General features: G+C 34.3%; 1 protein-coding gene across 1 annotated transcript in view; it reads right to left on the reverse strand.

Annotated features, from left to right (window-relative positions):
- The window catches only part of Pxn (Peroxidasin), a 274,735-nt gene that overhangs the window by 104,525 nt on the left and 157,076 nt on the right, over positions 1–13,134 (reverse strand). Inside the window, exons 3-4 of the mRNA XM_035360161.2 lie at positions 9,461–9,532; positions 6,730–6,801 (exon numbers count right to left, since the gene is read on the reverse strand). Of these exons, the coding sequence (XP_035216052.2) occupies positions 6,730–6,801; positions 9,461–9,532 (144 nt within the window). The remainder of the gene's footprint in view (positions 1–6,729; positions 6,802–9,460; positions 9,533–13,134) is intronic.

Here is a 13,134-nt window from a genome sequence, read left to right on the forward strand (position 1 = left end):
GTGTCTGGGAGCTCCGAGGAGAGTGTACGTCTCCTGCTCGTACTCGATATCGGCATAGGGTCTCTAAACCTGGTGTGATGGATTGGGCAGCAACTGGGTACATGACACGCATATCTCTAGTTCGGATCGACGGTTATTTGAACGCCAGATGGGTTCCTTTCTGACATCTTACATCCAATGCTTGTGCCGTATCTTCGAGGCCTGTCAAACCAGGGTTTAATTTCTAAGATTAGAAGTGCCTTAGCCCTATGGAGGACCATCAGCAAAGAATAACAAGAGTAAATAAATAAATAAAATGACTATTAAACTCATTAATAATTTTTAAATTAAATATTTAATTATTATCAAATTAATTAATAGCTATTTAAGTAATGTTTATAAATTGTTATTTAATCAATAATTATTATATAATTAATTAATTATAATTTAATTATTAGATAACTAATTATTATTTATTGAAATAACTAAAGATTGAAGTAATTAAATAATTAAAATTAAATAAAATGTAAAGAGATAAATTGAAATTTAATAAGCGATTTTTAATATAATTTTATTGTTAAAATAAAATTTTCGAGATAAAATTTCTACTGAAATTGTTATTCAGTTACATAAAATAAGTACCGCAGCCTTCTTATTCAGGGCTCCTGTGTGTTCCGACTAGAATTATGATTTATGACAAAAACTGAGAAGCACCGGAGCCGAGATCCGGTGGACTCCGGTCAAATTTAAGCTCTGATAGTAGGGGGGGGAGTTCTTTTATCATCACAAAAATTAAATATACTTAAAGTATAGCTGATGAAAATTCCAGGGCGAAACAGAATGAGGTGTGAGCGGGTGGAAACAAAAAATGAGGGGAATCTTGGTGAGAGAGAGCGTTCTCTTTGACTAACTGTAATAACTAACTGTAAACATCAATAACAATGCGCTAGATACGATGGCCTGGCGATAAATTTACACGTTCCTAAACAAAGTCCCCCAAATTTATTGCACTTCTTAATAGGAAAGGTTTCCGCATGTGAGTGAAGGGACTTTACTAGAACGTCTCATGTTCTCACGAGTTCGTATTTCTAGGGAAATAGATTATTGCAAAGTCTGCTTATTGTTAAACTAAAACGTTATGAATTCTAAATTTCCCCCCTTTAAATTGTGGTTCAGTTTTATAAAAAGAAGTACCGGAGCTCATCTTAGTTAGGGCTCCGGTGCGCTCCGGCTAAAATTGTAACTTATCTTAAACATTGAGAAGTACCGGAGCCAGGTTCCGGCGCAATTTAAGCAAGATAATGCAAGACCATATGTCGCACGTCGCGTTCTGATCTTCCTCGATACACTGGGTAGTCGATTGCTGCCCTCGCCTGCACGGTCTCTAGATCTGACACCCATAGAAAACGTCTGGTCATGGGTTGCTGAGAGACTGGCCCGCATCCCTCTCCAGCTAGTACGGTTGATGAAGTGTGGCCTGAACTTGAAGAACAATGGAATGAATGGACCGTTTCTGTCATCCAAGCTCAGTTCGACTCCATGCTTAAGTAGATAAGGGCCATTTTAGCTGCCAGGGGTGGTAGCTGTTTCTACTGATTTCGCACCTCTATAAACCCCAAAACTACTTACAAATTTAATCATTTTGTCTTCATGCCATACTGTTTACGTACTGTTACGAATTTGTTATTTAAAAAGCTAATGTTAGTTCAATTATAAATTAAATGGTTTTATTTCTCGCGCAGTGCAGCGCGTGACGAATATTAAAAGAAAGCTAAGCCGGAAAATTGAAAATACAAGAGCGCGTGCATTAAATAAATAAATATCTCTTTTTGATTTCGAGAAAGTACTGGAAAATTCTAGCGCGTGATTTTAAAATCTTATAAAAGGAGGAAAACATCTCAGTTTGTAGTAGTTGCTTAGTTTGTTGTTTAGAAAACTGCTCTTGTTGATTGTAGCGAATTCGCGGATTAGCTTTCTTTAGCTGTTTTGAATTACGTTCTATTGGACATTTGAGTAGTTAAAAGATAACTACTGTGAGATATTGTAATACTGCATGATAATTTGAGAAAATTTAAGCATTTTTGTTGTGATAATAATAAATTTCTGTTCATTTTTCATCGGACTTGTGCATTCATTTCATAACGAACCCGTACGCACGCAACAGTACAATAAAGATCTTTTTTGTATTTGCTTTCCTTCATGATGTTGCAATTTTAATGGCCAGCAGTGTATTTGTTTACTTCCTGTAGTTATTTGCAGTATTTACTCTAGTAAATCATTCCTGTAGAATGATTTTGTATATCTCTTCTATAAACACTTATTTGTTGCTAAAATCTGAGTAGCTGTTAACAGGTAATTTCTGAAAATCTTTATTGTAATGATTTAAATGTATATTCTTCAATAATATAATTTTTTATTGTTAGTCCAAAGGAGTAATTTCCACAGAAGGACTATTAATTTCATTTTGGCATTTTGTGTTGATTCACTACAAGCCTTATTTCACTTTAAAATTGTTGCCACCAAATTTTATCTCCCTGTATTATATTTGAAGAAATTAAATAATGAAGAATCTGCATAAATCTATGTATGTTTTTCGCACAGTGATAAAACAACGGCACCTACAGCCATCAAATCAATCATCATAACGTAATCCTCTTCTGAATATGGGCATCTGGAAGCCTACATTTGAAATTTGGAATTTGTTTTATTATCGATTTCATATTTTGTAAAACTTTAACGAATTTTCGATTGGCAAACTCAAGGATTTCAAAGTGAGCAATGGCAATGTTGTACAGAAAAAACATTTTTGTCTCAAGCGTGCAAGACTGTGTATCGGAAATTCTAATGATGTGTCCATTTAAAAATTGATTTAGGGTTTTGCTATTGAACTGAATTCAATGGTTTAAGTGTGCAGCACATGATCTCTACATATAATAAAAGAAAGAGTCTTGTCTCTGCGTGTGTGTGTGTCTTTCGTTCGCTCTGCGCGTAAGCTGGTAGACCCACGGCTAAGAAATTTGGTACATAAGTGCATCTAGACAAGAGCCAGTGTACCTCGAAGCGATTTTTTTGAAATTCGAATTCGAATTTTTTTTATTTTATGTTTTGTGACGAAATCGCGTCATTTTTAGACATAATGGGCTATAGGAAAGCGATATTTTACTCTACACACTCCATTTTCACATCGTCATGAAAATACGCACTTAGCTATTTTACGAACTTAAAATAAATTTCGTGTTTCACTATATCGATTAAATACGAATTTATTTAACAAAGGGAGCTTAACACCTTTTCAACGGGATATTTTCTAAAAAAGTTTATTTTTAAAAATGTACAGCTTATTTTTCTTTGATTTTTGGACACGTTAAACTTTTATCCTTGCGACTGCTTTTACAAAAAGAATTTTGGAAAAATGATAATATTTTGTATTTAAAAAAATTTTTTTAAATGAAGCTTCCGAGTACACTTTTCACATCTCACATCTTTAAAAATGAGATTTTGGCAACAATTTTCTGTCTTATTGTTGTTGATAGATTTTTGATGAAATCACATAATTTTGAATAGTTTCATTCTTTTAGAAATATGGGTTTGGCAACAATTTTTCATCGTATTTCTTATGTCACTGTTTTTGATTTTTCTTTTGCTATAGTTGTTATGCAGAGTAAAATTTCTGAGCGGAATTTTATGTTTTTTGAGTTGCTTTCATGTTATTTTTTGCTTATTTCACTGTTTGTAAGATATTGAAAAGTTTTGCATGATTTTTTTTTCTTCAATGGAAATTTGGTTAATTTTCATGGCTTATTTCATTGTAATTTTTTTCTCATGAAAATATAAGATAAAATATCATTAATTATACTTTGCTTTTCAAGTGATTTGTTTAGGAAACAAAGTTCTTAACCTCCTTTATACCATTCGAGTTCTTAAGATTTTGCAAAGGGAAGTTGGTTAATTTATTTATTAGGATAATTAATATTTGTAGTAAAGGATATTGCTTATTTCATTGTAATTTTGTTATACGTAATAACTTTTTTTTATGAAGTTGTTCTCACAGAGTAAAATTCTACGCACTTTTTAAATTTAACGTTTGGTGTTTCCTTCAGATATTTTTCCGGTACATTTAAAAGCCAGACGAAGGCTGGCAGCGAAGCTGCTAGTATTTAATAAATAAAGGTAATGCATAAAATGTTAAAAAAAAACGCCTTTTTGGACATAATTTTAAATCTGAAAACTTTCAAATTTTTTTTTATGTTTTAGATTGTTATTTTATTAGTTTCATTTTTATTTGTGTAGCATTATTTCATTTTGTTACATAAGTTCTCTAAATTGTTTAATTTTCTCAGAATTTGCCAAATACTTTCTCAGAATCTTTGACCTTATGTCAAAAGTATCCACTACCAACTCTGCTCATCAACTTTGCCTTTGTAGTAGCTACATTATACCTGAAACAAAATTTTATACTTCACAGAAAAATCTCTGTAAAATGTAAAACTCTTTGTGACAGTGTAACATTCTTAGTAAAAGTGTAAAAAAAAATTCTCTGTAAAATGTAACACTCTTTGTGACAGTGTAACATTCTTAGTAAAAGTGTAAAAAAAAATTCTCTGTAACATTTATTGTAACATTTATATCACTACTATATTAAAATTTTGTATCCGAAGAAAATTTTCTTTTAAATAAAAGCCGCTAAATGAGCAGAAAAAGGTCCTGTATAACTGTGATTGGTACATAACTGAATAACTGTGATTGATCTCTATATGCAAGTGAAACTGTATCCGGCCCTTATATGTAACTTTAACCGTATATTCCAGTAATTTCGAGAAATGGAAGGTAACAAAGATTTCTGGGCAGCCGGTGGAAAACTATATAATGTTGGAGACAGCATCAGTTCTCAGTTGTTAGTTCAGGACTGACTTCTGAGTGAGATAGCTGTGAGAGTTTGGCCTTGTAGATGCATTGTGTTGTGTTTAACGTTTTTAGTAGTCTGAAGTGTAACAACTGATTGTGCTCTGTGAATTGAGAATAGGTGTACGAGTGCCTTGGTGGAAAGTTCCAGAACTGTAAAGTGTTTCTTTTGAGAAAGCGAATTTTATTAATCTATCAACGGTTCTGTGTGCATTTAACCCATTACGAACCCGCACGCACGCAACAGTATCTCATACATTCCTCTTGATTTATAAGAAATAGTTGCGAGGCACACATTTGAAAACATAGCATTTTGAAATATACAGTTGGCCATTAAAAACTCAGTGCTGTGAAAGGACTACAATTATTAGTATTTTATCGTAGTGCCTTTATATTTATATTCTTTGTAATAACAGTTTCGAAATTGTTAATTTCAGCAGCAGGAGTGTTAGAAAATAGCTGAAAAACCCTGCTGTCAATCGGTTTGTTATATACATGAGAACGTTTTGAAGCGGCGCATGCGTGTTAATTGTAAGCGACACTGATCGTCTGTGCAGAATTATTTTTTTATTTGTTTAATTTCTGTCATACTTCGTGTTAGCTTTATTACGGTATTTGCACCGAATATGTGGCAACGATACGATAGTGTATCATAAGATATATATTCTTGTGCATTCTTTTTCTGTAATGCAATTCGAGAGAAGTTACATACGTTTTGAGAGTAGCATCTGAAAGCCATTATAGTAAAATAAATATAGTGAATTTCAAAGATTGACTGCATTTATTCTATAATGTATTTATCTGTATTTTTATCCATGCAGTCAGTTTAATTCCAATGTATTTAGATTGATTGTAATATTTGTGGTTTCGAAGATATAAGCATTCGTGTTCACCTCTGAGTCTTAGTTTTCGCTTTCCCATCGGACCATTATGGAGGAACGTAATCCTACGTTAAAATAAAAGGTCCTAGGCTAATGTGACGCTGTTCGTAATTTCTCTCCCTGTTCCTTCTTCAAGATGGTGGAGATGCATATTCATGCACATGGACGAAGATGGGTGTTTATGCGTGTTATCACGTCCGTCATCAATGTTTGCTCGCCAGGGATTAATTCTCTCAGGTACTGCTATCTCGTGACGCCATCTGTTAGTAAAGATGGGAAATGCGGCGCTTCTTAACCTTTCGAAGTGTTAAATGATTCCGGAGTCGAGGTCAGCTACGTAGAAATCACACATCGTATTGCAAAGCCAGAAATGTGCTTTGGCCTGCCCTGTCGATATTTAGATCTGTTTCCCATAGCGAGCTTTGAATGGTCCTTGAAAACGTTATACTACTGATTTCTGATGTCAAGCAGCAACTCATTAGCTCTTTTAATGGTAAAAGAGATCAGTATTTTATAGACTAAAAGCTATAAAATGTATGAAGAAACTTTCTGAATTACACGGGCGTAGATAAGGCATTAAAAAAGTTAATTTTTTTAAATTTCCATAATATTCCTGGTCATATGCGACTAAAAATCAAATTGCGGATTACCCAGATATGAATTATTTATTAACAAAATCTCAAAAAATAAGAGATCGTGTATAACTACGATTAAATTTAGTTCACGTAAATTTTCTTTTAACAATTTTGTTTTGATATCCGCCATAGTCAACAGCTCCATGACTTTAATTTTAGATGCATATGACCAAGAATTAGAATAGGTAAAAAAATTAGATCTTATTTTTTAATCCCGTGTATTTTAAAAAAAGTTTTTTTAAATACATTTTATGGATTATATATTTAATTTCACAGAATATTTATTAAACTCTCCTAAACAGAGAATAAAGGTATAATCTATAAACGCTTACAATTGTTTCAGTTTGTGTAGTCCCTTAAAAGCACGGCTTCCAATGGTTTTGATGCGATTCTTGTATAAGTACCTGAAAAATAAGCAGATAGAAAACAACAAAACTAATACATTTCATTCATAAAAAAATTTATATATATTTTAACACTGCAGATTTTAAATCGTTTCAGTTTAAAAAATTTTATTTCTATTAAATAACAACTTAAACAGCACATTTCCTTAAAGCAAATAAAAATATTTTGCTACTCTCGGCCGTGAGCCATTTCCTTTGGTTAATTTCCTTTGGTTATTTCCTTGGTTAGGGCTTCTGCTTGGTGATTATTGCCTTAGACTTTGTTTGCTCTGTGAATGGTTTTGGCATCTGCAACATGCTTCGTGTGTTGCATCATGTCTCCTACTTTGATACTTTATTGTTATGCTAATTTCAGCGCATAATTTTATACATAATTCCTAGCACCATAAGGAAGTCTCAGCAGGGAAACCATGCATATGGAATCCTAAATAAAAATCCAAAGTTGGAGAAATGCGGGAAAGAAAATAAAATGACGCCCAGGCCTCGTGAATAAAATAGAGTTATGCCAGTGAGAAGCAGAATGCTTCCTCTCAGAAAACTCAAATTCTCCAAACAACCAAAAACGGAAGTGACGAATAGGTGATGCAGACGTCATACTTTGGATTTACGAGAGAGCCGAAAAAGTAGTCCGACCATTCAGGAAATGTGACCGGTTATCAGATTATATCCATATCAAATAACAGACGTAGCACAAAGCTGAAGAAATTCACCCGTCAGCGAAAATCGTGCAAATTAATTTGAATGAGGTGGACCTTTTGATCATTTTACAGGTAAGTTTTGGTGAGAAAAATTTATTATAGCAGACAGGCACCTCTGAGGAGGTGGGTAGTGTAAGGCCTGAGGATGTTCTTTTTATTGATAAGTTTGTACTTGAGACTGTTGGCTTAGCGCAAGAAATCGTTATCTATGGCTTTGTTGAAGAACTTTTCATACAGTCTATGAATGTTGTAGGTTCAATTTTTAGGCCTGAATCAATAATTTCATTCCTAACGAACCAATAAATTTCAGTGATTTTTCTGAGAAAGCCGTTCCGAAAAGTCTCCTATTAACTGAAATCTTTTTTTCTGGCGGCATTCCAGGCAAAAGAAGCATAGGTAAGAATTGGCCGAATGACTCAAGTGTAAATGAGCTTTTCGCGTGTGAAGTTCAATACAGAATAGCTATCAAAAGAGCGCTTGAATTTGGAAGATATTCCAGTGGCTTTGTGATAGAGTTGATGATAAGAACATTTTATGTGCGAGTGCCGCTGAAGCAAATTCCCATATGGTTTGCTCTGCCCGATAATTTCCTCGCTAAAGAGAGTGAGATCTTTGTTGATATTCTCTTATGCCTGCGCATGAGTATGATTTTTGATTCCGAAGCACTGATGTTGGTCTCCCAATTTCAGCACCAATAATCTATGTCGTGTTATTCTGTTCTGGAAATTAACAAAAGCATGGTTGGGATTTAGTATATCTGCTACAGTGTAGCTGTATCACCTGCGTAACAATCAATGAAGCAATTGACATCGCTTCGAACATGGGAGTCCGTCACATAAACGAGATACAAGAATTGTGCCCTGCGGCACTCCGGCTTCAATCTCGATGTTATCAAAGTGGAAACTGCCTTGCTTGATACTGATGGTGCGGTGGCCCAGGAAAGATTTAATCAATAATACTATTTAGCAATTGATGTCCATATTAATGAGATTATATATAAGGCCCTTATTTCGAAGGAATTATGTCTGTTTTTCTCTTTGAGCTGTTTACAGTTGCTTACCTTGCTGCAAAAGCTGCTATTTTTTAGAGCATTATAGAGTCAATGTTTTACATCAAAAGCGTTATGGATCTCGAAATTCGATTTTGCTTTCTTTAACTTTTTCATTCGAGTTTGTTGTCATTCGGCAAAATGTAAGATATTTATCTTTCAGATTTAATCTGCCTATTATTGGCTAAAAGATTGAGCTATGTAAAAGCAATAGATGCAGTTCTAAGAATACATATTATTATTATTTTGAGCTTCTAATACGGTTGATTTAAATAAAAATGCATTTAATTCATGATACATGTAATTAAAAAAATTAGATATTTTTATAGAATAATATTATATATTTTTACACTTTTCAAAGACCCAAAAGATAAGAAGTTCCCATGTTAGTCTACACGCATATTCATCTAGCATCCTATAAAATATTCGCTATTACACCTCGGCCATCTTTATTGATAATCTCTACAGATAAGCCATGTTAAATTTAAAAAAAAAAAACGCATTTGGGCGACCATTAAAATCTGAACCCTTTCAGATTCACCCATTGTCGGCCTTAGGAGTGGTCAATGGTAGTGCCCACCGGAGGAAAAAAAAAAAAAAAAAAAGCAGTACCCTCAATAATTTTTAATCATATTTCTAAATTTCATTCTTTTTTTACGTTTTGCTTTTGCAGACGTTTCAATGCATATATTCATTAAAGTTATGAGAATTCAAATAATTAACAAAAATTTATATGTCCTATCGCAGACTCAATTAATTACTTTAAAAATTTACTTGTTTAAAATTCTTCCCCCCAAAAAGTTAGTAATAATTTACTTTAAAAATAAAATACAAACTAAAAATAATTAACATATTGCACTTGTTCTCAAATGTGAGCTAGATTTTAAGAAATCAAATACATAACTATACTTACAGATAACGAAGTTCATGCAACCCGTTGAAAGCATCATCTTGAATCCTTATGATGTGATTATTATTGAGCAAACTGAAAATAAAACGTCAATCATCAGTTTACAGTGTTTCTAAAAATAAGGGGGGAAAGGCAATTATATAAAAAGATCGTTTATATAAAGAGAACTTAAATAATCACTTAACTGTCATAGATAAACAAATCGTACTCTGAATAGTGTTAAAAAAAGTCACTTCAAATACGTTATCAACTGATTGATAGATAATTTGCCATTAACTTTTAAACTGTTACTCATTTTTTAGCATTTGCAAACACATGTCGTGCTGTATATCTGTGTTTTGGTGTTTTAACACAGAGAGGGCATATGAAGAAAGGCTCTAATGGCTATAAACAAGTCTAGGGTACGTATAATTTGGTAAGTTTTAATGGGAAGCTATCATTCTAAGCTCTAATTATAAAACATTTCCTAAAGCTCTTGATTTCTTTCATTGATCTCCAACTGTTTATGACACTATCTGAAAATAACATTTTATAAAAATACTCAAAGGTCTTTTGTCAACGCAAAAGGCACAACCTAAACACTGAAAGTGACAAGCAACCTACACACCGAAATGGCGTTTCCGGTCGCCCCTTTCCAGCGCGCCTTAACACCACCTCCTCCCTCTCATATTGTATACAAGGGATTTGAAAGTTTGAAATAATAATGGAACTTAGATAATAAATTGATTGGAATTCATTTATTAAATTGAAAACGAAGACTGTACGTACCGATAACATTTTAAAATTTTTCTGATAACAAACGAGTTACAAAATATTTTTGATACACATATGCAAATAAATATTTTTTTCGGAGGGTTTCTCACGGTATAAAACACAAAAGTGAGCCTTATATTAGGCCCCGCTCAAAATGAAATTTAGACAGCCAGAATAAATTTTAATTTGACGATTCTTCCTTCTAGCTGTCATCTTCGTTGATTGGTGCCCACCAGCGGCCGAGCGGTAAAGACGCTGAACACTGGTAGTTCGATCCGAGGTTCGAATCCCGCAAAGGGGCTGGCTGCATGGGTGGTTTCGTGGTTTTCCCCATGTGTAACGTGTATACGAGCCAGTTTTCCTTAGATAGTCCTCCACGAAGGCATCCCTCCCTTTAGGCAGATAGCCCTCGTGAGCTTTGCCATAATTGAATAATCTAATCCAATCCTTCGTTGATTGGCATCTTTCGCTTGAAGTAAGGACGAAGATGTTGAACGTGAGAACTTTCAAAAACTTGTCCTTTGATATTGTAGATTTTGTCTCGTAGCACACGGCTCTGATTGAAAGAACAATAAAAAATGGACCTCTGAATTTCGGAGAGAGTTTTTGATCTCTTTGTTTCGGCAGTCGTGTAATACGAGGTCTTCTATCTTGAACGAATGAGATCTGTTTTGGAAATCTTACGTTTTTTCGCCATATGTGTTTCATACACATAATTTGAGGCTTCGGCCCTGGACAAAGATAAAAGTTCAAGTTTATCTTCGCGTGCCAGAAGCACCCAATGTGACGTTCGCGGAGAAAGGATGGCTTATATCCATGTAGCAAATAAAATGGGAATCTCCTGGTGGAGTTCTGTCTAATGGTATTAATGACCAGTAATACGTTTGGCAGTAATGTATTCAAGTTATCTGAATTTTTGTCTATCACTTTTTTTCAAGTTGATGCAAAGATACCATTGGCCCGTTGTACGATGCTGTTAAACTCTGGCGAGTAAGGTGGTGTCTTAGACTGTGTGACTCCGTACTTTTGCATAAACTGCTGGGTGTGACGTGCAGAGAATGTAGTTAGTCTACCTGATAAATATAAATATATTCGATGGCCCATATAGAAGAATGATGTTGCGTCAGTCACTACCATGTGCGGCGAGGGATGCAGAAGGCGTACCACACAGCATGTGGCGTGGTCAATCTGGACAAAAATGTGTGCGTTTCCAGCTTTAATTTGTGGAAAGTAGATGATATGATCAGTGGATATAATATCCCGAGATGTTACTGGAATCGGCAATTGCTGCAATAAGCCGTAGGCATTAGCAGTTCGGTGATTGACTGTTTGACATTTGCGATAACTTCGGACTTAACAGTCCTTTCACATATTTGGCCACCGATAGCATTTCTGTAAATTGCGAATAGTTTTTTTTTTTTTCTTTTCTTTTCTTCCGTATGTCCGATATCATCATGACGAGTGATCAAAGTTCGCATTGCCTTTGAAATCCCTACCACAGACTTCGATCTATTGTCCTTTATTTGCACAAGGGTATTGTTATCTATAGTGTAACTGCGTTTGACCGACATTGTCTTTTTACTAAAGTTTTCTTTTTTAAGTAATCTCGCTTCTGTTTCGTACAAATTTCTGATAATAGCTTGCAGTAACCATTGAATTGGTGTTGGAAAACGTGAAAGATGGTCAGCTATGAGATTTGGCTTCCCAGGTCAGTGCACAGTTTGAATTGAGCCTTCGGAATATGAGATAAGTTCTTTAAGTTATGCCTCGATCAGTATTTAGAAATACATTCATTTAGTTAATAGCTCAAAATATCTACTATGTACAAAAAGGAAACATTATGACGATGCAATCTTTGAAAGTCAAATACAAGACAGTTTGTTGTTATAAGCTTATCGTTACTATGGCAAGCTTCGCAAAGTTTAATCGTTCAAACTAGTCCTATTCTAGTCCAAAGGACAATCTAAGAAACTTGGCATGGCTGTACAATTTTTACATGTCTGCCAAATTTTGTGACAATTGGCAGTGTATTTTTAATCGTAGATTCTGTTTCAGACCGTTTGATATTTATATATTTCCTCGCAGTGGTCTGTTAGAATGTATGCAAGTTTAAAGCGATCTACAGATACTGCAGATTTATGGCCATTTAATAATGACTATGAAAAAATGCTTTGTCCTAGCTGATACTCTGGATGGTCTTTGGTACGGTTGCTCTAAAGGTTTTCGCACAGTATCTTGTCTAAGGATAACATGATAAATGAACACGTTGCTCGAAGAGTGCTGGTCGAAGAAGTCACATCTGTTGACGAAAACTGCCAGCTTTTGCACAGGACTTTTGCAGAAACCACATTAGAAAAAAAATTTCGGAGAAATTATCCTGGAAGTTTTAAGTATGTTCCATAGACCATTTCAGCAGGTTGTTATTTGATAGCTTCTTTAATGCATGACCTTATTCCAAGCAAAACTGATGGTAACACTTCATCTAACTGTTGCATGACGTTTAATGGATACTTTTAGTTGTCGATGTATACTTTCTACAATGCAGTTACAAATTGGATGAAAGGTGGTAGTTCTAGTTTTCTGAGTCCGTAGGAATTTTGTGAGTGATCTAAACAATTCACTTTCGTAGTTTGTACCACAATCAACAGTTGCGATATCAAGTACTCCAAATCTAGCAATTGATTGAGTAAAAAGTCTCAGCTATAGTTTAAACAGTTTGGTTAGTTATAGGAAAAGCTTCTGGTCGCCTAGTGAATCTAGTTATGCAAGTTAAAACGTATCTGTAGTCTTTTGATGATGGAAGTGGACCAACTATATCTTTATGTATATGGGTGAACTTAACGTCAGGTGACGTAAAGGTACCAAAAGGACTTTGCGACTCTGGATTTCAGATTTTTTGGTACATTAAATAACTTTTGCACCAT

This window comes from Stegodyphus dumicola, chromosome 7 (genome assembly GCF_044657685.1).
Source record: "Stegodyphus dumicola isolate Sdum_Otavi_A_Nest chromosome 7, ASM4465768v1".
NCBI lineage: Eukaryota > Metazoa > Arthropoda > Arachnida > Araneae > Eresidae > Stegodyphus > Stegodyphus dumicola.